Raw genomic sequence first — 27,063 nt, 5'->3', positions numbered from 1 at the left:
AGAAACAAAGACCCTGTGTGAGTTTTTTCTTGCTCAAATTGCCACTGTAACAAGCTGCCACAAATTCAGTGGTTTAAAATAACACAGATTTGGCTTATAATAACATAGATTTATCATCTTACTGCTCTAGAGGTCAGAAGTCCAAAATGGGTCTCACAGGACTAAAACCAACTGTTGGCGGAGCTGGTTCCTTCAGGCCCTGGGAAGGCTTTTCTCACCTTTTCCAGCTCCTAGAGCCCATGATCATTTCTCAGCTTGTGGTCCCTGCCTACATCTTCAAAGCCAGCAGTGCAGTATCTTGGATGTCTTTGTTCTCAAATCTCTGACTCATTTAAGGAACCATGTGATTACATTGGATCCTCCCACATAATACAGGACAATCTCCCCACATCTAGGTCCTTCCTGTAGCCACATCTGCAAAATCCCTTTTGCCACGTTAAGGTACTCATGGGTTCTGGGAGAATGTGTACATCTCTGGCATCCATGGTTCCGCCTGTCATGGGTAAATGACCCCAATCCAGAGGATTTCTTTCATCTTGAAGTTCAATGAGAAGTAAGTTTCCCAATGTGTCTGAATGCAAGGAGATATAGCCTAAGATGATACTGAAATTAAACTCTGCAACAGGCAACACTCTAGTAGAAAAAATTAAACAATTGTTGCCTCTGGGGGTGGGGTGGGGACTGACTAGGAAATGGCACAGGGGAACTTTCTGAGAGCAATACTCTATATTTTGATAGGTTTTTAAGTGTAAACAAATACTAAATCCTAATGATATCTAGGGGATACTGCAGTGATGTCTGCCATTTATTCTGAAATGTGACTAAAAGGACAGATGAATAAATAAATGATAAATAGTTGTACAGTAACATGTTCATGGTAGAATCTAGGTGGTGGGTATATGGGTGTTCACGATAAAAATCTTTTGTTGTTTGGCTTTTTTTTTTTAAAAAATGAAAAAACTATGGGGGATATAAGACACAACCCTGAAATAATACTCTGGTGACTTAAGTTAATAAAAGGTGGGAATTCCTTGGCAGACCAGTGGTTAAGACTCTGTGCTCTCTCTGCCAAGGGCCCAGGTTTGATTCCTGGTTGGAGGACTAAATTCCCGTAAGCCATGTAAGTATGGTCAAATTAACAAATGAACAGATAAATTAATAAATGGCTGGCTGGCTGGATTTGAAAAATCACTAAGCAAGTCCTTGAAACACCTATTTAAATCAAAGGCTCTAAACCAGCGAAATTTTGGAAGGTGTCTAGGAAGGAGTGGGACACCACAATTCTTGATGTCCATGATAGGGGAGGAGGGGAATATTACTTAGCATATACAGGGTAGGGCCAGGGAAGCTACTGCAAGCACTCAAACTGTCCACTTGACAAAAACCTCCAAGCACCTGTTTAAACCCCAAATCTCCCCTTTGTAACATTTCATCCATTTGCTGGCAGCACATCTCCAAAAGGGTTGTGGCTCAGGTCATCTGTTGGCTGCATTCCCAACTTCTTGGCAACCCCAGGAAACCTAGCACAGAGCTCTACCCAGACTTCACTTTTAATGAACTTCTGATGATGGGCGAGGGGGCAGCTCTCTGACCATGTCAGCCTCACCTCCACACAGTTCACTCCATGGTGAAGATGCAAATCTACTGCCCACTCCCTACCACCCCCACTAAAGACCACTGGGGCAGGATGTTCCTGCTGCAGTTCTGCTAAGACACAGCCTCCGAAACTACACCCCCACCGTCATACCCCCAACCCCATTCTCTTGCACAAAAGGGCAGGGGAAGGTGCCTGAAAGTAACCACCATCACACAGAGCTGAGAAAAGCCAGCATAAAGCACTTTTATTGCAATAATAAAACTTGAAATTCATGTGTAGTGCAGGGGGTGGGGGTAGGCTGGGGGAGTAGGCAGCAATTTCTCTCACCAAATCACTACACAGGACAGCAAAGGGGTGAGAGGGGGCAAGAAGCCAGGAAACTCTGAGATCAGCAGGGGGAGCTGAGCATCAAAAAACAGGAGATGCTGAAGCTGTGATGACCAGCATCATTTTCTTAAGACAACACTGAAGGAATTGTCATGATGGCTGGGCTTTCATGGGTATTAAGTGTCTACAAACAGCACCTTCAATTTAACTTTCGATTAAAGTTCTTAAAATTTAGGAAGTAGAGCTTGGATAGCTATGCGATTACAAAAATCCTGGATATTCATTAGAAAAACCACAGGATGGAAAAAAAAAACAAAGGCCAGGCCATGAAGGTTTCAGAGGTCCCTGCTGGCCTGGGGAACAGACATCTGCAATGTCCAACATCTCAGTGAAAACAATCTGCTTTCAAAAGGCAGACGGTCTATGAGGAGGGTGAGGGTGGGGCAGTGGAGGTAAAGGCTCTCCCCCTTCCCACTGCAGTTTTGGGTAGGGCTTTCAATTCAACCCGAGGACATCTCTCAACTTGGAGAATAATTCGGCCCTCAAAAGCGCCTCAAATCTGCTATGGCTTTGCAGCGCAGCAGCAAGAACGTTTAATATATAATAGATAAAACTTTCATCCAAAAAAATAAAATAAAATAAAGATTCTTGCACCCCCCCAACACCAATTCCTAGTCTAAAGTTAACCCATTATTTGTGCTGTTAATAACATACTTGACTAATACTTAATTGGAAACCTAGATCCAAAGGACTGAAACTCAATCTTCACCCCAAAACAAAAACAAACTGAGTAATTTGAGGTTTATGGCATGTAGTTCAGGTCAACACACATACGAGGAGAAAGGGGAAGAGCAAAGCCGGTGACAGAACACATTCAGTCTGGGAAGATGTTTATACAAAGAGTGTAGTGGAACATCAGGAAAGCTCCATACGGACTTGCTGTGTGCGTCTGGAGGCGCCAGATCCTTCTGCGGCACATCTGTTGGGGACAGAAAATCCGTTAAGTCCCAGCAGCTCAATGCTTTCTGTGGGGGGGAGGGACCATCACAAGGCCATTGCCACACAATGTCCCTTCCCCAACAGCTGTGGTCTGATCTGTCCTCGCCCCTCTGCTCTAGTTGGGAAGGACCCGCTGGGCTCGGGCTAGGTTCCCAGGTGAGCAGCCTCCTTCCTGCACACCTCAGTGGTGTTTTTTAAACCTAAGGTTACATCTACGTTGCCGAGGACAGCAGGAGAAGCAGAGCCCACCAATATGGCTGACAATTCAATTTTCAATTAATTATCAATGGGTCTCCAACCTGGCTGCATATAGGAACACCTAGGGGCTTTAAAAATAACCTGAAGGCTTGGACTCCACATCCAGTGACAGCGGTTAACTGGTCTGGGGGTGGCCTGGGCATCAAGAGTCTTAAAGTTTCCCAGAGACTTTAACATGCACAGCCCTAAGCTGCTTTTCCTCCTGTCAAATGGACTGAGAAAGTATCTGCAGTCTTCATTCACTTACTCAAACCTGACATTTTGGGTCTGCCCTTGACCTTTCCCTCAAGACCTTTGCAAGAAGCTCTGAACTGTTCTTTGGCAGTGTGGAGGGGAGGCTGAGGTCAGGGTGAATCACAGCCATTCAGCCCTCTCTTCCTCTCCTTCCCTTTCCTGTCCTTCCAGATTTATAGAAAGCCTGTTCCCAAATCAGGATAACTGTAGGGCTCCTTCTGGTACATTTATGTTCAAAGGACTCAGCCTTCTCAGGCAGGGACTAATGGTGCAGCCCTCTGGGCAGAAAGAGGCTCTATAAAGTGTCAGGGTTTCCTCCTGGAAGGAATGACAAGAGAAAAAGCCAGAGTCCTCAAACCTGACCAGGCATGGATGACCCAGGTGTTTAGGGATCAAACCACTGAGAGGAAATAGCTTTAAAAAAAAAAAAAAGGCTCCTCCACTTCAAGATAAAAGTACTCCATAACACACTGGCAGCCACTTACTACTGTTTTCAAACATCACTGTCACCCAACCCCTGGCTATGGCCTTCCGGTTCCAGGAGCAGGAGGGGAGCAAATGCAGAGATCTGGGGTCACGTGGAGGAGGAGGGCACGACAACCCACTCCAATACTGTCTACAGAATCCCCTGGACAGAAGAGCCTAGCGGGCTATGAGCCATAGGGTTGCAGAGTTGGACACGAATGAAGCGACTTAGCATGCATGTATGGGGTCATGTGGAAAGATGTCCGCGTTCACGTGTTTTATGATTCTAATACTTATGTGAAAAGTAATGTGCTATTAGGATATTGAGTTGGCTTACCTAGAAATAAGGGAAGAAGAAGGAAAACAAGTCCAGGAAGGGAAAGCAGGAAAGGGCTCTGTCCTAATCTGTCTCTGTCTGGATGTGACCTTGAGTAAGGCCTCTCTCTTTCTCTGGGTCTCGGTCTCCCTACTTGTTGGACAGAAAGGCTCACTCAGGTCCCTAAGATCCTCTCCGGGATTGTCTGAGAACATCCTTCATACTTCATAAGCATCCTGGACCTCATCTTTCAACCCACCGATAACAAGCTGGCCTACTGTCCTTGCGTTTCCTGGGCTTGCTCCCTGAGGCAGGTGGCCCAGGTGGTAATGTCCCATTCATATCTTTTTTTTTTTTAAGTTCTACCACTTTATTGCTACCAACCCATCTCCCTCCACCCTCGTGCACACATGCTCAGTCATGTAACCCCATGGACTGCAGCCCACCAAGCTCCTCTATCCATGGACTTTTCCAGGTAAGAATAGTGGAGTGGGTTGCCATTTCCTTCTCCCCATTCATACCTTTCTAACAGGCGGTGAGAGGATGTGTGAAAGAGGGAGCAGCACAAACTCAGAAGGGCAAGCAAAGTCATCCCCAATCTTATTTCTAAAAAACTGAAATGCTGGCACTAAAAATTTGGTCTATATTTCCAGTTCCCAGCTCAGTTTTAGTTTATAAGCTACATATAAAAATACTTCACTTAAACAGCTACCATTAGCTGCCCCATCCCCCCGAGTTCTTTCTAGAGCACATGCTCCCCGTCCCTTTCCAAGGTATAAACTTGTAACAAAACTCAAAAGTATGGCTGACGGAGGAAGAATATAAAGGAAAACATCCCGAGGTACCAAGGTTCTCTCTGATGCCCGTCAAGCGCGGGGCATGACTTGGGAGGAGCAGAGGCAGTTAAAGGAAGGTTCTTCAGCATTAAGTTCCTTACCCAAGAATGGGGAGCTCAGGGAGGAGGCCACTCCTGTCATTCCAGTTTTAGAAGTTCCACGTCAAAGATGAGAGTGGCATTTGGTGGGATGATGCCTGGGTGCCCAGTGGCACCATAGGCATAGTCTGGGGAGATCGTCAGCTTGGCTCTCTGACCCACGCTCATCTGTGAAAAGAACAAGGAAGAACAGCAGTGCTGGATGCGCTCCTCAACTGTCCCCGTAAGCAGCAGAGCTCTTTCCGGGGTGCTCCTCGGCCGGGACTGGGTGACCGGGACGTTCTGGTGACTTTGTGGCTGCCTGGGCACTGGGCACCCTCTGGGAGGACATGGAGGCAGACAGACAGGCTGGATGAGCCCTCCATCTGGCTCCAAGGACCCGACGACCGATAAAAATCCCTCTTGACTCCCAGAATCGTCAGGCTCTCAATCCTTCTGTCCTGGTCCCACTAATCTGACTCTGGGCAGCCAACACTATAGACAAGTCACCACCTAAGCCCTTCAGTGGCCTGTCACTAGAAGCATCTATACTACTGCAAAAGGAGTGCTTTGGACAAAACTTTACTTTAGAAGAAAACACACAGAAAGTAATATCTGAGGCAGGCTACTTTTCTGCAATCTCTATATTTATATCAGAAATGTAGAAAAAGTAAAACAAGCAGTAAGATTTTCTGGGGGTACCAAGTAGCATGTACCAATTGTATGAAAACAACATGCTACCAATTATACAAAAAAGAAAAGTATTATATACATAGTTGCACCAGCCTGTATAAACAGGAAAACATTTTTGGAAGAACACAAACAATACTAGCATTTTTCTGTGGACAGCAGAGGGTAGAGGGAAAATTTTCACTTTTCAAAACATATTTGTAGCTTTTTCATTTTCTCATCAAATACAAAATGTCTATTTTCTGAACAGTGAGCAGGTCCTCTGCTTTATCCCCACTCTTTACCTATCTCTTTTAAGTCTCCACGTCTATTTCCTCTCACCAAAGAGAACTGGAGATTTAACCAGTGTGGATAGAGGGATTTCTGTCTCTTTTTCAGAATATGCTTTACTCTACATCCTTGGTAAAAGATCACTGATTGACCTCCAAACAAACGTCTTAACCGGAGAAGGCAATGGCACCCTACTCCAGTACTCTTGCCTGATAAATCCCATGGACGGAGGAGCCTGGTAGGCTGCAGTTCATGGGGTTGCTGAGAGTCGGACACAACTAAGCAACTTCACTTTCACTTTTCACCTTCATGCACTGGAGAAGGAAATGGTAGCCCACTCCAGTGTTCTTGCCTGGAGAATCCCAGGGATGAGGGAGCCTGGTGGGCTGCCGTCTACGGGGTCGCACAGAGTTGGACATGATTGAAGCGACTTAGCAGCAAACAGCTTAACTTTCAGAAACTGCCTTTCCCAGGTGTCTAGATTTTTGTTCCTGCCTGGCTAGAAGTCAGCAGTACAAAACAGAGAGGATCTTTTGTGGCTTACTTTCCTTCAGACACCTCTCCAACTATACCCATACCTCTCCATGTGTGCACTCCTGACTCTCTGACCCAGTCCAAGTGATGGTGACTGAAGAGAAAGCCACAGGCTTCCTTCCTACAGTGCCCTTCAGAAACTGGGACATGTTGGACCAAGGCGGCAAGGAGAGTTGAAAGCATATGGGCTTAATCTAGTAAAACTCAAAGCAATGATATCCTTTTACCCAGCAATTCCACTTCCAGAATCTGCTATCAACTCAAATGCCCACTGCAAGGGGAGTGGTTTCACAGTGCAGCTGTACCATTCTTCTTAGCCTCCAGAAAGAAAACAGTGGCCGTAACTACACTAACATGGAGAGATGTCCAAGATACCTGGTTAGATGAAAAAAGCAAGCTGCCAAAATAGCATACGTGCCAGGACTGAGTATCTATAAGCACAGAAAACGAACAATAATATCAAAAGAACAGGAAAGGGGGCACAAGACAACCCTTCTTGCGCTTTTAATGTATGTCCTAAAGAAATATTACATGGAGGAGTTCATGCTCTAAGTTCATGCTCATATCACCCAGACTCCCCACAAGTGACAGCACTGTGACTGACTCAAAGCAGCCTGGCTGCAGGGAGGGACTGGGCATCTCCCTAACGCTTCACCAAACCTCACCAGTCTGGGATGGGAAGTAGGCTGATAACACTAACTCAGAGGCAGCAATGGCTCCTGGGACACACAACACAATGATTGTTCCAGTGCTGGAACAGCCACAGAAAATGAGCCACGGGGTGAACAATGGTGAGCATGGGAGATGGGGGGTGAGCTACAGACCCAAGAGCCTACCAGACGTCTGGGGTTGGGGACAGGACAGAAAGGTACAGCTGGAGAGGTTTCCAAAAGGAAGTAAGCCACAAAGATCCTCTCGGTTTTCTACTGCCAACTCCCAGCCAGGAAGGAACAAAAATCTAGACACCTAAGAAAGGCAATTTCTGAAAGTTTAAGCAGTTTATTTGGAGATAAATCAGTGATATTTTATAGAGGATGTAAAGTGTATTCTGAAAAACAGAAATCCCTCTATCCACAATGGTTAAATCTCCACTTCTCTTTGGTGAGAGGAAATAGACTAATTATCTACCATGGCAGAGCCTGATTATAAAGCTCCCTGGGTTGTAGGCCACAATAAACATCCCTTTACCTGGTTAGGGCCAAAAAATAAAATTCCTGGGCTCGGCATAAGGATAAAATCCAACTGAAATTTGGCAACCCTGGGTCCCTTTTGTCTACTGGGAATTTCATAGAGTTGGCAGAACAAAAGCTGTTTACACAAATGGGGAGGGGAGAAGTGAAGAAACAGACTTAAGACAAACAAAATGACTTTCTCTGTGAGCCTGACCTCTCAGAAGTGGTCTGACACAACATGGTCAATAAGAAGACAAATACAAATTAAAACCATACCAAGATAATGTTTTTCACGCATTGTGTCCTGAAGCCAAAAGCTTTTAACAACACACTGTGCTGAAGGGCTGGGAGGAGCAGGCTCCTTCAGAGCCCACGGGTGGCAGCTCAGTGTAATCCCTACAGACGGCAACATGGCAGTATGTCAAAATCCAGTGCACACAGCTACTGAACCACTCGGTCCACTTCCAAGAATCTGCCTGTGGGAACACTTGCACAAATGCAAAATAAAGTCCACTCAAGATTAATCAGTGCAGTGTTGTTTATAATGCTGAAATACTGGGAATGACCCAAATGGCCATCAAGAGAGTCCTGGTCAAATAAATTATAGTATACCCACCTAAGGGGATACAGACATAGCTCCTTTTACTGTGCTTCACAGACACTGTGTTTTTCACAAACTGAAGGTTTATGGCAATCCTGTGTGGAATAAGCTTATCTGTGCCTTTTCCCTCAGCATTTGTTCACCTCATGTCTGTATGTCACAGTTTGGTAATTCACGCAGTATTTTGAACTTTTCATCACTACATTTGTATAGCAATATGTGGTCTTTGATTTGCTACCACAAAAAGATTATGACTAGGTCAAGGCTCAGATGTTGGTTAGCATTTTAGCAATAAAGTATTTTTTAAATTAAGGCACATACAGTTGATCCTTGAACACAGGTTTGAAGTGCTTGGGTCCACTTACATGTCAGTGTTTTTCAACATCAATGGTTGGCTGAGTCCTTGGATAAGGAAATTCAGGCACAGAGGACCGGCTATGAAAGCTACGTGTGGATTTTTAACTTTTCAGGGGCAGGGAGGTGGGGTTTGGTGTCCCTACCCTGCACTGTTCAAGGATCATCTGTCCATTGTTTTTTAGGCATAATGCTACTGCACACTTAATAAACTACAGTGCAGACATAATTTTAATATGCACTGGGAAACCAAAAAATTCATGTGACTCACTTTACTGCAAGATTTGCTTTACTGTGGTGGCCTGAAACCAAGCCTGCAATACTTCCAAGATGTGCTTACACTATGAACCTCTATGAGGAGAGCTTCCTTCTCTTTTATGTCCTGGTATATAAAGTATCAGATATTGATTAAGTGCAAAAGAAAAGAGCAGAACAGTGTGTGAGTGAGTGAGTGTGTGTGTGTGTCTAAAAGAAGGGGTGGGGGGGGGCACTTACCGAAATTCTACAAAAAAAAACATTAATAAAAGGAGCTATTTGGGTGAGGGAGCTAGCAATGAAATTTTTCCTACTCATAAACATAATTTAAGAAGTAGACACTAAAAAAACAAAACAAAAAAAGAGAGCATACCTGGGCAACCCCTTCTTCCCAGCCTCGGATCACCTCCTGCTTGCCCAGAACAAACTTAAAGGGCTTGTTTCTGTCCCGGAAGGAATTGAATTTCTTTCCACCGTCAAGCATCCCTGTGGAAAAGGGCAGTTGTAACATGAGTAACGAGGAGGAATGACATGAGGGAAGTGAGAGCCAGCAGTAGTGCGCCTGTCCCAGAGGCCAGCACTGGGAAGACCTGGCGGGGTGTCCTAGGATTTCCTGTGTCCTCAGTGGGCCTCTGAGGAGCTGGGGTAGTGCCTCTAGTCCAGGATAGTGAATGCTCTTCCCCAACTCAAAGCAGTAAGTTGATACCAGAGGCAGGCTGTCTACCTTGTTCTGGAGAATGGGGAAGCAGACACACTCCTGGCAGGAATTCCCAGCATTTTGGATTTCCTCCCAGACTGAGAGCAACTGTGGGCCCTTTAAACACATACAACAGCTCGCAGTCACTCTATGTGCAAGCCATATTCCTCCCTCAATTCACCCATCATCTTTTACAGAAAGTGGGTAGTGTCAGAACTTAATTGAACTGTAGGATACTAGCTGGTATTGGAGAAGGACCATTGGAAAAGACACCAAAAACCTTTCACTGGTAAACTGTCAACAGCTCTGGCTGAACTGTGGGCGGCACTTTTAATCTGAGTCAGAGATTGGGCAAGGCACTTTCCACACATGAACTTATTCAATCCTCCCCACAGCAAAGGATTCCTGTCCCCACTTCACAGAAGAAGCAACTGAGGCAGAGAGAAGTGAAGTAATGTGGTAAGGTTTTAAAGCTAGGCTATAAATCCAAAAACCATTTTCATTCTACCATTCCAGTTTCTCATAAGCCAGACAACCATACTGGCAACTTCCACTAAAAGAGGGCATTTCAGAGATGGAAATGCCAGGGGATGAGTGTCATGACAAAAAGACCAATAGATACCTGCAACTCCTTGCTCACAAAAGACCATCACATTGATTTCTCCAGAAGCCAGTGTCAGCCAATTGTGATAGCTGTCACTGAGGTCTTGAAACACTCACACCTTCATCTCAGACTGGAGGGACTTCATCCCAGACTGGAAGGGTCCAGCCCGTTGTTGACATATAACTAACACAATACTGATCTCACTGGGGCGGGGTGGGGGGAGCGGCGGGCAACCTCTATGGTTCTAAGCAACACTCTAAAAACCCAGCAAAACACAGAATTCTGTTGTCTGTTTTCAGAGGTGGAGGGAAATTCCAACCTAAAAAACAGTTTCAACACTGGTAGGTGGAATGGGGAAGCAGAGATCAATTGCCAGCTTTATCATAGTCACCAGACTTTCTGTATTTGACAAAATAGGAAAATGGGGAGTCGTGGCGACAGGAACTACTGAGGAGAAGGGACAGATGTCCTAGGGCAGAGTGGGTGATGATACTGACTGAAACTGGGAGCTGAGGACTGAAAGGGAGACACAAAGATGGAGATCCATCCCTGTTAAGTCACTGTAAAGCTAGGAACTGGCACCCTAGAACTAATAAGTTGGGAAGTACATGTAGTTCATCTCTTTAGCAGAACACAATCACTATCTGATCAAAGAAATGATAGTTTTCTATAAATGACAAACTGGGAGAAAACTAGATCTCCACGCTCCATAATATTCACCACAGATGTTCCCTTTAGCCCATTTCAAGCTCTTCACACAATGACCCCACCCCAAATGAACTCAGCATCAAGGGTGAGAGCAGGCAATGAGAAGCTAGGCATCTCAGAATCCTTTCTCTTTTTCAGCCTTTCCATCCATCTGCCAGAGACTACTTACAACAACTGAGGAAATCAGCTAGGCTATAATTTGCAGGATGCTGAAGGAGGTTATGCAAAAGAGGAAGCAATGCCCATTAAGAAGCAAGAATGAATGTGCATATGATGCTTTCTGGAAAGGGGAATAGGTTTGTCAATATTGAATGCAGAATATAAGAGAAACTATGATATCAAAACAGATATTAATAGTTTTATTAGCCAAGATGGAGGAAAAGGGATCAGATTTACCCTTCTACCTAATCAACCAATAACTGAAACAAAGATACCAGACAGACCAACCACAGGAAAAAAGAAAAGAAACTGAATGAAACCAGAAAGAGGCCAGACTAGTTACAAAAATGAAGACACTGGACTTTGCAATTAAAGCCTGTGATCCCTGGGACAGAAAACTAACAAGGCGAGAGCTATGATGTCCCCCCAGCTTACATCCTTGGGAGCTTCCGAGGGAAAAAAACAACGGAGTCTATAGGACACAGACCAGGGAGGGGAAGAGCTATAAAGTAAGATCCCCAGATTTACAGAGTCCCCCATAAGTACTCACCACAGTACTAATCAATGCATGTGGCCTGAGGAAACCACTCACGGCCTGGACAAGAACCCATCCAAAAGGTTTACAAGAACAGTGCTCAGAGCCTACACAGGACTGGGATCAGTACTGGTTCCCACCAGCTGGACTGAAAAATGTCATGGTTCATGAGGCACGGCATAGGATCCCTGGGAAGATCTTGCCTCGGCAGTGAGGAGTAATCAGCCCCCACCCGAGCGCTGCTCTTGTGGACCCACCTAACAAATCATAAAAGCAAGACCACAGAGGATCAAACTGCTTCCAAGCAACTCAAGTGTTTACCCGTAAAAAGCTCAAGAAGATTTTTAGGAATAAAATATCCAGCACCCCAAAAGGTAAAATTCACAATGTCTAGCATCCAAAGATGGTTGTTGTTCGGTTGCCAAGTCATGCCCAACTCTTGGTGACCCCATGGACTGCAGCACGCCAGGCCTCCCTGTCCATCACAATCTCCTGGAGTTTGCCCAAGTTCATGTCCATTAAATCGATGATGCCATCCAACCATCTCATCCTCTGTCACTCTCTTCTCCTTCTGCCTTCAATCTTTCCCAGCATCAGGCAAGGTCTTTTCCAGTGAGTCAGCTCATTGCATCAGGTAGGCCAAAGGACTGGAGCTTCAGCATCAGTCCTTCCAATGAATATTCAGGGTTGATTTCCTTTAGGGTTGACTGGTTTGATCTCCGTGCTGTCCCAGGGACTCTCAAGAGTCTTCTCCAACAGCACGATTCAAAAGCATCAATTCTTCGGCACTCAGCCTTTTTTTTTTCGGCGCTCAGCCTTCTTTATGGTCCAACTCTCACATCCGTACACAACTACTGAAAAGATCATCAAGGCTACTGTATAGCCTTGACTATACAAAACCTTTGTCGGCAAAGTGATGTCTTTGCTTTTTAACACAGGATTTAGGTTGGTCATGGTTCTCCCAAGAAGCAATCATCTTCTAATTTCATAGCTGCAGCCACCATCTGAACCCAAGGAGAGAAAATCTGTCACTGCTTCCACCTTTTTCCCTTCTATTTGCCATGAAGTGATGGAACTGAAGTGGTTGTCTAAAGTGGCTTTATAAATAGCTGAGGAAAGAAGAAAAGCAAAAAGCAAGGGAGAAAGGGAAAGGTATACCCAACTGAATGCAGAGTTCCAGAGAATAGCAAGGAGAGACAAGATGGCCTTCTTCAATGAACAATCCAAAGATTACCAAGCATGCAAAGATGCAGGAAAATATGACCCACATGCAACTAATCAATCAACTGAAACCAATCCAGAAGTGACACAGATGTTAGACTGAGCAGAGGAGGACTATAAGACTGAAGTCAAACTTCCAGAGATGAAAACCGTAATGCCTGAGATGAAAAATATGCTGGGCTTAGAAGAACTGGATGGACATCCACAGGCAAAAAGTAAAAGCTTTTGGACCTATACTTCACACCATAATCAAATGTCAACTAAAAATTGGCTCTAAAAGAACACTAAACCTATAAAATTTCTAGACGAACTCAGGAAAATAACCTTTGTGACTCTGAGTCAGGCAAAAATTTCTTAGATATGAGATGAAAAAGCACACTCCATAAAAGGACAAAATGAACTTCATCAAAAATGAAAACTTCTGCACTTTAAAGGATACTTTTAAGAGAATGAAAAGTCAAGTCACAGACTGGGAGAAAATCTTTACAGGACATACCTCTCATAAAGGACTTGTGTCCAGAATATGAAAAGAACCCTCAAAAAACTCAGCCAAAAAAAACAATTAAAAAGGGGCAAAAGATATGAATCCATTCTTCACTGAAAAGGATTAAAAAATGGCAAATAAGTACATGAAAATATATTCAACACTGTCATCATTAAAAAATGCAAATTAAAACCACTAGGAGGTATGACTACTATCGATTAGAATGTATACAACTAAAAAGACTCATCATGTTATGTACTGGCAGGGATTCGGAGGAACTGGAACCCCGCGCGCTGCTGGTGGGAATATAGAACAGAACAGCCACTTTGGAACACAGCTGGCAGTTTAAACATGCACCTCCCATTTGACCCGGTCATTCTCCTCCTGGATGTTTATCCAAGAGAAATGGGGCTTTTGACTATATAAAAATACTCGTATACACAAATGCTCATAGCAGACCTACCTGTAATAACCAATAACTGGAACAATCCAAACATCTGCCAACTGGTAAACAGATAATCAAATATATCCATGATAGAAAATTATTCAGCAATAAAATGGAATGAACTACTGACTCGTGGAACAATATAACCTCAAAATAATTATGCTGAGTGAAAGCCAGACAAAACAGTACACATGGTATGATTCCATTTACATAAAAACTTTATTAAAGGCAAACTAACCTACGCTATCAGTGGTTGTCAGAGATGGGAAGAGGGAAGTTTCAAAGAGTAACAAACATATCAAGACTTATGAACTTGTAGACATTAAATATGAATAGTTTATTTACTGGATGTCAACTACGCCTCTATAAAACTGTTATTTTAAAAAAATAGGAGAAAAGGAAAAAAGTGAGATTTACTAAAATGCTACATGCTTGCTTCCTACACCCAACCAGGCAGTGGATGGCAGGTGCTTCCTTTGGGAAGGAGCAGGTAAAGCAGGCAAGTCAGCCTCAGCAGCTGCTCCCATTTTAACTCTGGACATCGTGCCAGAAACAGGAGCCCTTGAACAGTGAAACCACCTGCCAAGTTAGTGCTGTAATTTCCTAGAGAAAACACTTCTCTGCTGAAGAGAAGGCAACTGAGGTTACAGTGCAGACACAACAGCTGATACTCTTTAAGCTCCAAAGGCCATTCTTAGTAAAAACCTGGATCACCAGCATGACCTTCTATTTGAAGAACTGACTGATTCCATTTCTGATTACACACAAATCTATACCTCATGACCCAGAAATTGTCTAGGAGAGCTACATACTCTTGATGTCAAGAATTAGTTCTCGTCTTTCACAACTGAACATGACTCGAGATCAGACCTGGACTCAAGAGTTCTACATCCCTGGGACACTCAGCTCAACCCCTGGCATTCCTGGGCACTTTAGGATCTGCTTCATTTGCACAATTTTTAAGAACTAGCAGGACAACAGCAAGGCTTTGGACCTCTTCCCTATGTGATAAAAAGAATTGAGGGGTAATCCCAGAATGGCAGTTTTTTACACTCAGCACCTTTAAATTCCTCAGCAAACTCTGGGCTCTCCAGTTAAAAGCACAAGGCCACAAAAGGAGCAAAAGCTATGGCTGCCTGGTGCTGCTGCTAAGTTGCTTCAATCGTGACTGACTCTGTGCGACCCCACAGACGGCAGACCACCAGGCTCCCCTGTCCCTGGGATTCTCCAGGCAAGAACACTGGAGTGGGTTGCCATTTCCTTCTTCAATGCGTGAAAGTGAAGACGCTCAGTCGTATCTGACTCAGCAACCCCACGGACCGTAGCCTACCAGGCTCCTCCGTCCATGGGATTTTCCAGGCAAGAGTACGGGAGTGGGGTGCCACTGCCCTCTCCCAGGGCTGCCTGAGGGACTGTTAAATCAGCCTCTGGCTGCAATGCAGTTGATGTCACCTTCACCTGGGTCTACTCCTGAACTGCTGTAGCTGTTCTTTGGGGGAAGAATCAAACTCAGATCCCTCGAGAGGGAGGAGGGCTTTAGAAAAAGAGAGCACGCATGTGTGATAGTGGGCAAGTCTCCAGGCCCTGTCCTGGCAGGACCCCGCCCACAGCTTGGCTTTCTGCTGCCTGTCTGTCATGGAGGGCTCTTTCTTGCTCAAAAGGAACCAGCAGAGGCAGACCCGGCCAGCAGCTGCTATGCAAAGGCCCCTTGGACTGTTACGCTTGGTCCATGTCACAGAAGCAGTGGTTAAGACCCAAGGCCAGGGAATTCCCTGGTGGTCCAGTGGTTAAGGATCTGACTCTCGCTGCCAAGGGCCTGGGTTCAATCCCTGGTCAGCAAAGTTCCTGCATGGCATGCAGCCAAAAAATAAAAATACATAAATACATTAAAAAGATAATAAAAAAGTCTTAAAAAAAAAAAAAAAAAGAAGGACCGAAGGCTAGCTTTTGAAGATTCTGGAGAAGCCCTGGGTTATCATTTCACTTAACAGAAAAGAAGCCACTTCTAGTGCACTCTGCTTCGTGGAAGGCAGAGTTCCCAGATACTCTCTACCAGGTAAGGGAAGATGACTGAGGAAGGCACTGAATTGATGGCCTGACCTCATGCTGTAGTTAAAGCTCATGATTCACAATGTGATTTTCATTAGCTGATGCATCTTTGCAGGTGGTTTTCACAGGAAGCATTTTGCAGGGCCCCAAATATGGAAAGTTTTAGAACAACAACCAACAACCAAAAAAACCTAAACCAAACAACAAAACAGAATATCCCAAACCCCAAACTTTCAAAATTATATAAAGTTCTTGCTGCTTACAGTTGGGAGAGAAAGAATTTCTACTTTTAACTTAATACCAGTTAGTTTTTTAAGGAATCTCCATACTGTTCTCCATAATAGCTAATATCAATTTACATTCCCACCAACAGTGCAAGAGGGTTCCCTTTTCTCCACATCCTCTCCAGCATTTATTGTTCGCAGACTTACTGATGATGGCTGTTCTGACAGGTATGAGATGATACCTCACTGTAGTTTTGATTTGCATTCCTCTAACAATGAGCAATGTTGAGCATCTTTTCATGTGTTTATTAGCCATCTGTATGTCTTCTTTGCAAAATTGTCTGTTTAGGCCTTCTGCCCACTTTTTGATAGCGTTGTTTTGTCTTCCTGGTACTGAGGTGCCTGAGCTGCTTGTATATTTTGGAGATTAATCCTTTGACAGTTGCTTCATTTGCTACTATTTTCTCCCATTCTGAGAGCTTTCTTTTCACCTTGCTTAGTTTCCTTCATTGTGCAAAAGCTTTTAAGTTTAATTAGGTCCTTTTTTTAATATAAATTTCCATTACTCTAGGAGGTGGGTCATAGAGGATCTTGCTGTGATTTATGTCAGAGTGTTTTGCCTATGTTTTCCTCTAAGAGTTTTATAGTTCTGGTCTTACATTTAGGTCTTTAACCCATTTTGAGTTTATTTTTGTGTATGGTGTTAGGAAGTGTTCTAATTTCATTCTCTTACATGTAGCTGTCCAGTTTTCCCAGCACCACTTATTGAAGAGACTGTCTTTATTGTATATTTTTGCCTCCTTTGTCAAAAATAAGGTGCCCATAGGTGTGGTGATTTATCCCCAGGCTTTCCATCTTGTTCCACTGGTCTACATTTCTGTTTTTCTGCAAGTACAATACGGTCTTGATAACAGTAGTTTTGTAGTAGTCTGAAATCAGGAAGATTGATCTCTAGTTCCATTTTTCTTTCTCAAGATTGCTTTTGGTTATTCAGGATATTCTGTGTTTCCATACAAATTGTGAGTTTTTTTTTTTTCTATTTCTGTGAAAAATACAATTGGTAATTTGATAAGGCCTGCACTGAATTTGTAGATTGCTTTGTGTAGTCATTTTGACAATACTGATTCTTTCAATCCAAGAACATGGCATATCTCTCCATCTGTTTGTATTCTTTGATTTCTTTCATTAATGTCTTACAGTCTTCTACATACAGGTCTGTTGTCTCTTTAGGTAGGTTTATTGCAAGATATTTTATTCATTTAGTTGCAATGGTGAATGGGACTGTTTCCTTCATTTCTCTTTCTGGTTTTTCACTGTTACTATATACAAAAGTAAGGGATTTCTGCACATTAATTTTATATCGTGCAACTTCACTAAATTCAGTGATTAGCTCTAGTGGTTTTTTGGTGGCATTTTCAGGGTTTTCTATGTATAGGATCCTGTCACCTGCAAATAGTGAGAGTTTTACTTTTCTTTTCCAATCTGGATTCCTTTTCTTTTTCTTCTCTGAATGCCATGGCAAGGACTTTCAAAACTATATTGAATAATAACGGTGACAGTGGGCACCCTTGTCTTATTCCTGATCTTAGAGGAAATTCTTTCAGTTTTTTACCATTGAGAATAATGTTTGCTATGGGTTTGTCATATATGGCCTTTATTATGTCGAGGTATGTTCCTTCTATGCCAATTTTCTGGAGAGTTTTTATCATAAATGAATGTTGAAATTCTGTTGAAAGCTTTCTCTGCATCTACTGAGATGATTATATAGTTTTTATTTTTCAATTTTGTTAATCTAGTGTATCACATTAATTGCTTTGTGCATAATGAAGAATCTTTGCAACCCTGGGATAAACTTCAGGATTAATCTCCAAAATATATAAGAGCTCATACAGCTCAGTATCAGAAAAACAAACAACCCAATCAAAAAGTGGGCAGAAGACCTAATAGAAGTATGATACCAATCAGAACAGGAATGCAGACTTTCCACACTCCAGCTGAAGTCTAATGCCAGGTCCTAAGTGACCACTTGAAACAGTCACTGAGTACCTACTCCACGCCAAGCACCAAAGGAGAGAGACCCTGGAGACCACCACCCCTCTGGGGCTGACCTCCTGGAGCCTGCAGTCTCCTGGGGAAAGAGTAGATGTAACTGTATGCTGCCTGATGGGCACCTTGTTAGAGGTCTGTGTGTGTGCACACATCTGAAGTGTCACTTTAGCCAAGGGTCAGGGGAGCCCACCGAGGGGGTGTCATTTAAGCTGCAAGAGGAGCCTGCCCTGGTGAGAAGTGGAGGCAGTGTGGCAGGCCAGAGGCCTTCCTCGGGGGAAAGGGTGGTGTGTTTGGGGAACTGAATGCAGGCCAGGGTGGCCTGAGCTCCTGGGAAGGGAAAAGGAAAGGCAAAGAGAGCAGAGACAGCGGCAGCCAGGAGCAGACAGTCCCCCTTTCTTTCCCTTTCCTCCTCCTGCTCTTTGTACTGCTACAATTTATCAGGCCAAAGTTAAAGGCGCCCAAAGGAATACATGCCTAAATTGTTCAAAACACCTCCGGCCTTTTCCATGGGAAACAGTAGGTGACAATACTATTTTTAGAGAAAATTCCAAGGCAGGATGAACCTTAGTTTATAGACATGATGAACTGTTATCTATAACATTTCAACTCCTAGTTTATAGAAAATCAAGGCAGTGGAAGGAGTTACACACAACCAGGAGAAGACAACGAGACAGACGTGGGGGTATTCTATCAGAACTTTACAATTGTAATCAGTTTTTTTTCCATTTATTTTTATTAGTTGGAGGCTAATTACTTTACAATATTGTAGTGGTTTTTGTCATACATTGACATGAATCAGCCATGGATTTACATGTATTCCCCATCCTAGATGCCCATCAGCAGACGAATGGATGAGGAAGATGAGGAAGCTGTGGTACATATACACCATGGAATATTACTCAGCTGTTAAAAAGAATTCATTTGCATCAGTTCTAATGAGATGGATGAAACTGGAGCCCATTATACAGAGTGAAGTAAGCCAGAAAGATAAAGACCAATACAGTATACTAACACATATATATGGAATTTAGAAAGATGGTAATGATAACCCTATATGCAAAAATCAATTTTTAACCACCAAACATGTTCAAGTAAAATTTTTATTGTATAAATTATATCCAATAAAGCTGTCAATAAGAAAAGTCTGAGACCCATTGCGAGGAACCAGAATTCTTTGGAGAGAGGTGACTAATGCGAGGAACAGAACAGTGAAACCAAGGAAATGATTAAAAATAGTGGAAGCATGTCAAAAAGGTAGGGTCTGCGTGCAGGCGCACTCAGTCACTGCAGTCACGTCCAGCCCTGTGTGACCCTAGGGGCTGCAGCCCGCCGTTCATGGCACTGGTGTGACCAGAACACTGCAGTGGGCTGCCAGGCCCTCCTCCAGGGGCTCTTCCTGACCCAGGGGTCCAACCCGCGCCTCCTGTGCCTTCTGCACTGCAGGCAGACTCTTCACTGCCGACCCAGCCCGGAAGCCCTCCTGAAGGGGCTCCTACCGGCCAAATTTGGGAAAGAGTATCAAAAAGAAGAATGAATATCAATGATTTTAAGGCCCTGAGTAAAATATGAGTCCCTAGTATACTAAAGATAAATAAATAAATAGATGGGGAGCACTTGTCACCATGGAGGATGACTATAAAACCAATTCTTGACCTTAAAATTGATAGTTAAAGGGAAAGAATTCAGCTTTACCCTGTGTAATACAAGAGCAGCTAATAAATGTAGAAGATATGAAAAAAAGTTTTTGATTACCATTTTGTAAATTAAATGCCAATGAAACAGTTTTTTCAGGTAAGAACCATCAACTGATATAAAAACCAGTAGGTGAAAGAATGGTGAGGAGCAGGGCACATGCATGATGTCCAAGTACCTTGACAATGGCCCTGTTAATTCAAAGGGTAAAATGCATAATCACAAAAAAGATCAATTTAGCATCACAAATAGTGATGTCCCCCATGGTATGCCGAGTATGAAATACACAGCATCATGTTAGAAGTCTTCACACTAAAATGTTTTAACCAGAAACCGTTTATAGACATTTCAACTCCTAGTTTACAGGAAGTCAAGGTAGTGGAAGGAGTTACACAACAATCAGGAAAAAACAATGAGACAGATGTGAGGGTATTCTATAACAATAAATGCTCTCTTTGGAAAAGCAGTGAGATACGAAGACTCTTCTGGATGTTTACTATAGACATAATCTCCAACTGAACTTTTTTTTTTTTCTTTAAACCTATTGAAAAACACTTTGAAGACAACTGGGGTAGTTTCAATATGCATTTGGCTTTAGATACTACTGAATCATTTAAAATTTTCTCAGATGTGACCAGAATTAGAATAGGGAGAATACTCTCACTCTTATAGCATGCTCAAGTACTTAGAGAAAAAGTATCATGTCAGCAGCTTCTAATGGCTCAGCTAAAAACCCAACATAGATTATATCTATCTACATATACCTGTAAGTAGACAGAATGGGCAAACATGACAAAATGTCAACCATCATGGAATCTAGGTGGTGGGCACGTGGGTAATTACTGTTCCACTTTGATTTTTCTCTAATTTTGACAACTTTACAAATAAGAGTTGCACACAGACGCAAGAATTCTATGAGGTCTTTAGTTCATTTAAGACAAGTGAACCTTCTGCTCTCACCTGTGGATGAAGAAAGCTGGCATCCATGTGATTCCACATTTTGGTTATCACAGTCCCAGAGGAAGGAAAATAACATTTCCATAGCAGGGCCCATTTGCCAAATATTAAAATCCAATTATGTTAAGGAAACTTGAAGGTAAAAGGACTGAAACTTTAACTTGCACACACTAGTGAGCTGATGTAGCCCAACCCTGACCGTCTTACACCCACCAAGAATCAACAACAAATACTTAAACTCCTTTGGTCTCCAAATTAAAGAGAACAGCTGCAGTTTTCTTAGCCAAAATATTCTGCAGGCAATGTGGAGGCCTGTTTTAAGATGAACCTTCACTCAGATTCATCTTTTTTAAATAATTACCTATTTCCTCATATGTGAAATGGAAGGGTTTCAGCCTATGCAACTCTGACAACCCTAAACTGAGGGATGATAAAACACCTAGCACTGGGACACAGGGACCTTTCACGACACAATGTGCAATAACAGCATTACTGTTGCTGCTGCCCCTCCCAGAATGCACTTGCCCCGGGCAACTCCCCACAGCAGGCATTGTTTCTCCCATTTTTAATAGATGGCATACGGAAGCTGAGAAAAGTGGATCATGTCCCCAAGCTAAAATCTGAACCCCAAAGGACTCACATCTTTGGTGACCACTGTCCATGTGGTACCACTTCTGCACACTTGCCCTTGGCACGCTCTAAACACCCAGGATGCAACAAGGGCCCTGTTTATGCACTGCCACCAACACTCCAGTGTCCATACAGTAGGTAGAAGGCAGGCGATTCTGATAAAATCCAGGTCAGCTCATGACTCCCATCTCAGAAAGCAAGCCCCACCATTACCTCATCTACTACCTTCTCCCTCACACAATCCACTCCAGCTAATATACCAAGTCATGCTCCACCCTCAGGGCCTCTGCACTAGCTCCTCTCTCTGCTTGGAAGACTCTTCTCCTTGACAGCCACATCAGTCACTCCCAACTTCCTTTGGGCAAATATTAAGTGTCATTTTGTAAGAAGTTTCTTCCAACCACCCTCACTAAAAGCTGTAAACCCCCTTCCCAGGCCTTCACTCGGCTTTAACCTCTCCCCACAGAGCTTCTCACCACCTGATGTGTCACACCTTCATGCTGCTAGTCTCTTCCCCACCAGACCAGGCCTTTGTTTAGTTCATTGGCTGTGTCCCCAGTGCCTGGCTGGTTTCTGTTGCTCAATAATTATCTGCTGTAGGAAGGAAAAGGGCCCTGCTGTGGCCCTGCCCAAATAGTTACAGTCTGTCTGCCTGAAGCCAGCACACATCAGGGGAAAGCCATCTGAGCAGTCTCTGCTGGGGGTGAGCCTTCCTCCAGACATCGGATCACCAGCCAAGAAACACCCAGCAGGGGACAGGGTGGAATAAAGCAGGGAGGAGAGGGGAGACAGAGGCTGAAGAAAGGCAATAGGTGGGGAGGGGAGCTGCAGCGTCCCTTCAAGTGGACCTCCTGAGGTGATGAAGCCAAGGCATCCTTGGTTTTTCTCAGTCAGAAGTCAGGCTACAGACAAGTTAAACCTGATCCCAAGGACAAGATGTCAACTATAAAAAAAGAATTCCTCAATCCACTTGAGGTTGCTCTGACAATGGCAGGCGCGTGGCCTGCTGATGTGAGTAAAAGGGACATAAGCCTAGCAGTGTGTCAGGACAAGCTCAGTAATAAAGCTGATGAAGCTACTGGAGGCAAGGAGGGAGCCATGAGGATCCACTCGATCCTCAAGGCATGTATTTGGTAGGTTATCTTTCCACTTCCTCCCTCTCACCTCAATGCCTGCCTGTCATGCTACTAGGAGAGGCTTGGCTGAAGAAAGTACAGTTTTCACCTTCCCTTCTGACATGACATAGATGTGGCACAGGCCTTTCTTTGAGGCCATGCTCATGCTGTGCTCTGCTAGAGGCTGTGGAAGTTACGAGAGGGAGCCTGGAGAGCGGCATCCAGGATACAACTGGCAGCCACCAGGAGCATTTAGAACATGCATGTGGTCAAAGTCAGCCTGTGCTGATCATAGCCCTGATGACGAAGAGAAGATTTTGGCTTCCTTATTTCCAACGCTGATCCTTTGAAGCTGCTCCTAAATCAGCAGCAGCAGTTACCTGGTCAGAACAGACTGGATCTAGAGAATTCACCTGACCTGAACCTGGGTCAATCAGATTCTCCGTCCTAGGAACTGTAACCACTGGAGCCACACAGCCAAGCAGTGTGAGCAAGCTATGCAAAAGAAGACAGAGAAACAGGAGGGAGGGGTGGGAGGTGGGTACCCAGGGATGTCCACCATCCGTGACTTGGGAGAAGCAGAGAAACAGCCCTAACAGGAGACTACTGAGATAGATGGGTAGAGAAAAACAAGGTGAAAACTAGGAGGATCATGAGAATTTCTTCTGCTCAAGGTTCAGTGAGGAGAGGTCCTCTTGCATTTGAGGACCCTCAGATTTTTATGATACTCTTCACCATGTTCCCTCACGATGGATTCTGTTCCAAGTGGCTTTTAAGTCACTCAACTGCTACAGATGAAATCTCAAAGCGCTTACCCATTCCTCTCACGCCCCCACAGGTCTCAAACAGGTTCTTCCTGGGAGGCTGATGGCGAAGACCCACAGGAACAAAGAAGCCTGCCCAAGAACAGCCTATTCTGTGAGCATGAGGCAGAGCTGACTTCTCACCAGGGTGTCTTTGTAGGGCTTATCAAAACTGAAATAAAAAAGAAAGCTTTTGTCCCAACGCATGCCAGGGTCACACTGCTGTTCTGGGAACATGTGGGTGGGTGCCACCCTAGAGGAAAACACAGATTTGGAGAAGAGGCACTGGGAGCCCTGAGAGTGTTCTGGGTCCCACAGCCATCTGTTCTCTTAGGAAAAGGCTCCAGACATGCAGTGTGGGGACACTTCACTAAGAGGCAATGAAACTTCGTTCTGCCGACATGCTGGTGTCTGGTCCTGCCATCAGCACCAGAAGATGGGTGAGCCAAGGACAAGGGGCACAGACGTGGGAATGGGACAGGTGTCGCCAATTAACCTGACTACTTAGAAACTGGAAGGAGAGAGGGGAGAAGTCAACTCATCACCTGAGTCCCTACCCCAGCTGGCTGTGGGAACTGAATGAACTGCCCACTCACCTAGCACTGTAAAAGGCAATGGTTACTCTTCTCATTTCACAGATCAAAATCAACCAAACTGACACGTTCTCTTCCACTAGACCTCCCAGGCTCAGGTGCTGACCATGGTCTACAAAGACAACCATTTAAAACATCAAAACCACTTTACAGTTTTGTAGGTATGAGATAGTTCCCTACCAAGATAGGTTTCAATACTTCCTCCTATGGTAGCCTTTTTAAAAGTTCTAACCCTAACTCCCTACACCCCCACCCCCTTTTCTACACAGGGAGAAGGGCCAGAGGAATAAAAAACCCAGAAAAATAAAAGGGCACTGGAGGGGAGAATGTTAGCTGCCTTTTTTCCTTCCCAAAGAAAAGTCATTTCCCTCAACAGAGGGCTCCCCCCATGATCTGAGAGAGAAGGGGAGAGCTTATCCCTGAGAGGCAGGTTCAGAACTGCCTACAGCCTACTTGAGGGGGTGGGGGAGCGGAGAGAAATAGAGCGAGGAGGAGGAGGAACAGAGGAAAGGGTGGGAAGGAGGAAAAAGGGAAGGAGGAAGGGGAGGGAAGGTTGGTCATATTAACAATTGTGGCTACGCCAATCACCAGCACCCACTACAGCTAAGTCTCCGCCTGCTCAGCCTCCCACCTCCCCTCCCTACCAAGTACAACCCAGGAGAACCTTGTAAGGGCATGAAGTAAAAAATGGTCTCAAGGAATATGTCATGTTAGAATTCTGGCCGAGAGTCTAATACTTCTTTTGGCTTATAATACTGTTTGTTTTCCTAACTGGGCCTCAGTTTCCTTATCTTTCGAACGGGGATAAGTTTCTACTCTCAGAAGGACTGGGGGACTAAATTACATGTTATGTCAACCTGGGCCACCGCCACTGAGGCTCGGGTTTATAAAGTGGCTCAAAACTAAGAAAAAGGAAAGGACGTTGCAGATCTAATTCCTCCAAGGCCAGGCTGGGCCAGAGCAAAGACTTAGAAAGTGGGATGTCTCCCCACCCGCAGCGCGGGGCCGAGTTCCCACGGACTAGGAATTACCTCGCCCTTCTTATCTCCATCGAAGGGTGGGGCGGAAGCGGGGATAGGGTGTAAACGGGCAGAGAAATGATACAAGTCCTCTCTGATGGTCCTTGGCCAGAGCTCTGCCCATCCTGAGCGTGTGACCTTGGACAAGTGACTTCGCCGTCACAAGCCTCAGTTTCCCCATCCGCGCTGTGGGCAGAACTGCAGCATCTCTGACACAGAACCGCTTTCGAAGTGCGGAATAAAGTCCGGCCCGTGCGCCGGCTCGGACCGCCCAGGGTTCGGCAGGCCCGACGCTGCCCCTCGGGGGCGCTGCCACCATCCAGGCCTCGGCCTCGGGCCACGCGGGCCCGCCGCCGCCACGCCCCAGGCCTTTGCCCCCAGGCCGCGCCGGCTGCCCCCGACTCCTGAGCCGCCCCCTACCCCGGCCCAGCCGGTCCTCCGACTCACCCGTGTAGTGCACCACGCAGGTCTGGCCACGCTTCGGGAAGGTGCGCCCTGAGGAGACAGACAGACGCGCGGGGTGAGCGGATGCGCGCGGTGGCCGGGGCACTCCGGGGCCACCGGGCGCGCGCCTACTCACCGTCTCCAGGAGAGATGGTCTCCACCTGCACTCCCATGGCTGCGGTAGCGTGTTGGCCGACGGACTGCGCGACTAGCGGCGTGGACCGAGACCGGATCTCGCGGCGATTCCGCGGCTCTGCCTCGACCCTCCGCGCAACGGCTGCGCACGCGCGCGCCCCCGCACGCCCCGCCCTGCGTGCGCGCCCCACACGGCGCGCACGTCCCCGGAGCCCCGGCCGCGGGGCAGTGGGGGGAGGGGGGGCGGGGAAACCGGAAACCCGGAAGCCCCGAGGCCTCCGGATGCCGTCTTTCAGAGAGGCCGGGCTGCTTCCCCCACCCTTCCTTTCTCCGTGCTACCTGCTGGGCAGGCATCACTAATCCAGTTTCCGCGTCTGAGAAGCGATAGTCAGAATTGGGGATCAGCCAGCTACTAACCTGGGGGACTACTAGGTCCACACCTACTCATCCTGTGAAAAGGATGGTTGTGAGAGGTTCGCGCAGATGTGCGTTCTTGTTACCATTCCAGTCAGTGGGTCACGATCCTGAGCTTTTTTCTGCTGAGGAGTCTTCAGCATTTATACCGCGCTGCAGGAAACCTGTCCCTCTCTTGTCCGGATTCATTCATTCATACATCCATTCATAACTTACCTACATATTCTTATTGAGCACCTACTCTATGTCCTGCGCTGTGTTAGATGCTGGGGTAACGGTAGTAAAGGAGACAGACTCAATGCCTGACCTCATAAAACTTAAGCTCTCGTAAGGGAGATCCAATCAAATAACCACAAAGATAAATGTAAAGTTTCAAATCCTTAAGTACTGTGAGGGTCGTTCATGGCATTGTGCTCTGAAGGACATATGACAGAGATGTATAACTTAACATGGACGGTGGTGACATGCTTCCCTGAGGTAGCCAGGTTTAGCCAAGGTCTGAAGGGGTTGACCAGCTCATGTTAAAAACATGACCCCCAAATTTTTTAACACTCTTATCATCTATGTCCCCTTTCCTTTGAGTCTCAAGGAGCCTGTGACTGCTTTAGCAGTTTTTGCATTATTTAGGATATGGTCTGTGACAGAAACCTAAAGGAAGTCAGTCCTGAACATTCACTGGAAGGACTGATGCTAAAGTTGAAGCTCCAATGCTTTGGCCACCTGATCCGAAGAACTGATTCATTAGAAAGACCCTGATGCTGGGAAAGATTGAAAGCAGGAGAAGTAGACAACAGAGGATGAGTCAGTTGGATGACATCACTGACTCAATGGACATGAGTTTGAGCAAACTCTGGGAGATGGTGATGGACAGGGAAGCCTGGCGTGCTGCAGTCCATGGGGTCGCAAAGAGTTGGACATGACTGAGCGACTGAACTCAACTGTGACAGAAACCAAATTAACAGTGGCGGAAATGAAGCAGAAGTTGGTGTCATGGGACATTCCTGGTGGTCTAGTGGCTAAGACTCCACACTCCCAACGCAGAGGGCCTGGATTTGATCCCTAGAGAGGGAACTAGATCCCACATGCCGCAACAAAATGAAG

At 45.2% G+C, this 27,063-nt stretch overlaps 1 protein-coding gene across 1 annotated transcript; it reads right to left on the bottom strand.

Annotated features, from left to right (window-relative positions):
* Nucleotides 1-1,816: 1,816 nt before the first annotated feature.
* On the bottom strand, nt 1,817-25,619 carry FKBP1A (FKBP prolyl isomerase 1A). The gene is made up of 5 exons (XM_020900892.2): nt 25,550-25,619; nt 25,417-25,464; nt 9,359-9,471; nt 5,134-5,298; nt 1,817-2,903 (listed from the first exon to the last, which is right to left on the bottom strand). The coding sequence occupies exons 1-4, from the start codon at nt 25,584-25,586 to the stop codon at nt 5,170-5,172; spliced, it is 327 nt and encodes a 108-aa protein (XP_020756551.2). The 5' UTR covers nt 25,587-25,619; the 3' UTR covers nt 1,817-2,903; nt 5,134-5,169.
* Between the last annotated feature and the right edge of the window lie 1,444 nt (nt 25,620-27,063).

This window comes from Odocoileus virginianus, chromosome 9, assembly GCF_023699985.2.
Source record: "Odocoileus virginianus isolate 20LAN1187 ecotype Illinois chromosome 9, Ovbor_1.2, whole genome shotgun sequence".
Taxonomy (NCBI): domain Eukaryota; kingdom Metazoa; phylum Chordata; class Mammalia; order Artiodactyla; family Cervidae; genus Odocoileus; species Odocoileus virginianus.
The sequence above is the reverse complement of the archived record's forward strand: the minus strand, read 5'-3'. Positions and strand labels throughout refer to the sequence as shown.